This window comes from Notothenia coriiceps, unplaced genomic scaffold (genome assembly GCF_000735185.1).
Source record: "Notothenia coriiceps isolate Sejong01 unplaced genomic scaffold, NC01 NC01_scaffold00005458, whole genome shotgun sequence".
NCBI lineage: Eukaryota > Metazoa > Chordata > Actinopteri > Perciformes > Nototheniidae > Notothenia > Notothenia coriiceps.
Window position 1 is genome coordinate 347 of NW_011338159.1, and position 4,069 is coordinate 4,415.

The window sequence follows — 4,069 nt, forward strand, 5'->3', positions numbered from 1 at the left end:
TACCAATATACTCAAGGACCACTAGGGGGCGCTCACGGACCACCAGTGGTCCACGGACCACACTTTGAGAAGCAGTGCCTTAGTGTATGAAAAGTGCTAAATAAACCAATTTTATTTGACTCAATTATTCAAATGAACTTATATTTACACGACACAAAGACAGTTTGGGAGGAGGACCGCAGTGTCACAGCTTTTCCACAGCGACAGAGTCAACAGATTACTTTACGATGTTGGAACAGCTGTAACACAACACACACACACCATGGCTCCTACAACAGCTCTGTCTGTCTGTCTGTCTGTCTGTCTGTCTGTCTGTCTTGTCTGTCTGTCTGTCTGTCTGTCTGTGTGTGTTTACCCTGCAGCATGGAGGCTATAAAGGCCGTGGCCACGCTGCTGGAGCACAGCAGCACCGCGTGGCTCATCTGGAACTTCCCCTCTGGGATCCAGCCGAGGGTAACGGCAGCGACGGCAGCCAGGAAGCCCACCACCGTGGCCTGGACCTGGGGGAAAGAAGAGGGAGGGGGAACGTTATCTAGTGGAGACAACAAGCACCACGACATGTGTCTTTGGATTAACTTGAAAATAGATTAAAAAACAATTATAATGACTATTATTATAATTATCTTGATTATCAGTTTACATACACATAGGATGAGAAATGAAACCGTTATCTGAACATGGACTTGTAAGAATTAATTTTCTTATTTGTTTTACTTTATTATTTTATGTTCACCCTGGAAATGGTTGTATGTATGTATATGTGTGCATATGTATGTGTATGTATATATAGAATTGTGTTTATCTGTGTGAGTATTTAATTACGGAGTTATCTTTTCTTACTTTATCCTGCAACTGGACGACAAACTAAGCTCTGCATTCTGCCCTCCAGCTTCTACTACTTGTGTTTGTTTTTTGGATGTGTAAACTGTTTAATTGTTGAAATAGTAGAATAAATAATCAAATCAAATAAAAAAAACAGACTTAGGATTAGTGGAAGGGTTTCATTAGGGAGGTAAGGTGACATACATACTGTAATTAACACCATGAACTCCTTTACGTAACACTTCCTGCTGACGTGGGCGTAGTTGTGAAACACATCGTACCAACAGCTCAGCAAAACAATATGAAGTTCCATGCGTCATTGTGTCTTTATCAGTGTGTGTGGGTGGGTAGATGATTAAAGGGAAAGTTCTTACACAGGAGAGAGAGATCAATAAAACAGTCTGAGCGAACACCCACTCAGTTAGCATTACATGTGTATCGAGAATATTACAGACGGTTATAACAACCATACACACTGGAATTAATGTATGTAAGATGCATTAAGCCATTGTGTTTGATTATTCTCATGGCCACTAATCCGTAACGGCTTTCATTTGAAAATGTAATGGTGCATATATTTTAAAAGCTAATCAAAAATATGACAATTGTGAATTAATTCAAAGAAAATGTGGTTGTAGTATTTATGCAGGGATGTGCAAATAAATAGTTTAGGGAACATTTGTGTTTACCTGCTTCAGGGCCAGGTTGCCTATGATTAGATTCCACTTCTCTATGGGAGAATCCATCTTGCCCACATTCACCTGCGATGGGGGAAAGAAGCAAAAATAAATTAGAAACATTCACTTTTCTATGCCTGCATATAAATTAGGGAGGGGAATTTGAAAGCAAATGTATATTTGAATATTCGACCCCCAAAAAAACGGTTAACCGATTAACCGAAATGTACACATCCTATAAAAAAACAAAATGTGGGAAAAATGTTGACAAAAAACAAACAAAAACAAATTATAAAATAAATACATGTTCAAATAAGTATAGAAACCAAGTCGAATTTGTCAAATGTATTGAACTGGTGATCACAGTTTTACTTATTTGAACATGTATTTATTTTATAATTTGTTTTTGTTTGTTTTTTNAACAGACAGAGAATCAGCACTTTGGAAACAGGGCTGAAACAGAGGGGATTATGGGTAAAGTGTTTCAGCCAATCAGAGACAGGCTCTGTATATATCTGAGACCTGTGATATATTGATGAAAAACAGTATAAATAGGGGACCTTGAAGGTGTCTCTTGCTCACCCCCGGGGCACCAACAGACAAAGAGAATCCGGACCATAGGATTGATTAAAATAGCTTCCTAAATCCACGGGGGAAGTAGAATAAGAGATATACATATGTAATGAAACTTCTAAGCTTATGTAGCTACGTGGCTCTAATCCAACACCCTGTACTTCCCCTCTGTGTGAGGGCAGGACACGGATTGTGTTCAGTGATCCACGTACCCACCATTTACCCTACAGGATTGGGGTTGAACGTGTGTGTAACTTAAGTGAACTTAGCCTTTAATTTAGAAATTCCTCGCCCTCCATACCATACCTGAGTACATGCATGTTCCACAACCTAAAGCAACTTGCTCTCATAATGACAGATTACAACATAGCGTCACTCAGAACAGGGTAGAAAAGACCTGGAATTACCCTGGTTGATTTTCTTTGTGAATTTCAACTTCGGTTTAAATTATTTTGACATTTTTTATTATTGAAAGTCAATCTTGTTGCCATAATGGCGACACTAAGGGTTTATCCAGTGGTGGAAAGTACATTTATTCAAGTACAATGTTGTGGTTTGTGTATTTTACATTTCATGCTACATTAACCGCTACATTTTGGAGGCAAATATTGTACTTTTTACTTGACTACATTTATCTGACAGCTTTAGTTAGTAGTTACTTTGCAGGTTCATATAATGTGTATCTATATATCAGCTCCATCTTTACTAGCTGCAAAATTAAAATGATTTAAAATGAATAAATCACAATTATAATCCCGTGGTATAAAATATTTTTCAAAAAGTTGCCATTCTGCATAAGGAGTCATTTCAGTGTTGGTAATTTAAGTATATTTGGGTGCTAACACTTTCGTACTTTTGCTTAAGTAGGATCTGAGTACTTCTTCCACCTCTGGGTGTGGCTGTAGGGATGGTGATTGTTCTCTTGGTCCAACACTGTCAACCCTTTAACTGCCAGCACCACCATTTGGTAGAGCACATTTCGCGCCTTGATATCTTGTTGTAAAGTTGAACTACATCTGATTCAGCCAGCTCTACCCTTTGGTTCACATGTTATGCACAAAACAACCTCTAGATGTCACTGTGGTTCAAACAGAATGCCATTCAGCTAGCTTCAACTGAGAAAGTTGGCAATGCTAAAAATCACTGCTGAAGAAATCACTCTTTTTTGTCAACTTTTGTAAGGTAACCATATCCTTTTTGACATATTTTAGTGGCAGGGCACTGACTGAAAATAATTAGATAACTTGATCCACAAAAAAAGTTTTAACAAGGGTGTAATAATTTTTTGGAAAATATGCTGAACCAATCGGTCGAATTGGCCTTTTATGGTAAGTTAGCAATATGACTTTTTCAGAGTTTCAGAGATGTTTTCCAATAAAATATGGTAAATAAATGGCTAGATTCATGGTAATATTACTAAATATAGTACTGCCTTATGAGTCTCAGAGTGAAAGAGTGATAATCATTTATATAGCACCTTTCATGCATGGCATTCAGCCCAAAATTGCACACAGATGAGCAAGTTAGGCCAACACAGGATATAGACAGTGTTTTCCTGTTAGGCCAATACAGTAAGATGAGCAAGTATTTTTTTTATCATGAAAAACACTTTACATTACTTTTTTCCATTTTTTATTTTTTTACAATTATAATTTATTATCTTTTATGAATATATCTGGTTGTATATATTGCTCATTTTCCATAAAAGAAACAAATGTATTTGAGTTTGTGTTTGTGTGTCAAAAAAAAAAATGTGTTTGTGCTTATTTGTGGCCCATTTGATAAGAAAATGCAAAAAAAATAATTTTTCCATAGCTTTTTTCTTGGTCCGGCAGTTAAAGGGACAGTACGCGTTTTTTTGGAAAAACTGCTGACACATGGTAAATATTTTTGTACACACTGAAAAAGCAATGCCTTAAAGAAGGATAGGAGTTAGGGTCAGATGATAGTGTTTCTGTGGAAGAGAAAACTTCCAGCGCCCAGACGGAAGGTAAAGA

General features: G+C 37.2%; 1 protein-coding gene across 1 annotated transcript in view; it reads right to left on the minus strand.

Moving 5' to 3' along the window:
* Positions 1-269: 269 nt before the first annotated feature.
* The window catches only part of LOC104942936 (solute carrier family 41 member 2-like), an 8,293-nt gene continuing 4,493 nt past the window's right edge, over positions 270-4,069 (minus strand). The window contains exons 4-5 of the mRNA XM_010768249.1: positions 1,512-1,583; positions 270-500 (exon numbers count right to left, since the gene is read on the minus strand). Coding sequence (XP_010766551.1) covers positions 270-500; positions 1,512-1,583 — 303 coding nt within the window. The remainder of the gene's footprint in view (positions 501-1,511; positions 1,584-4,069) is intronic.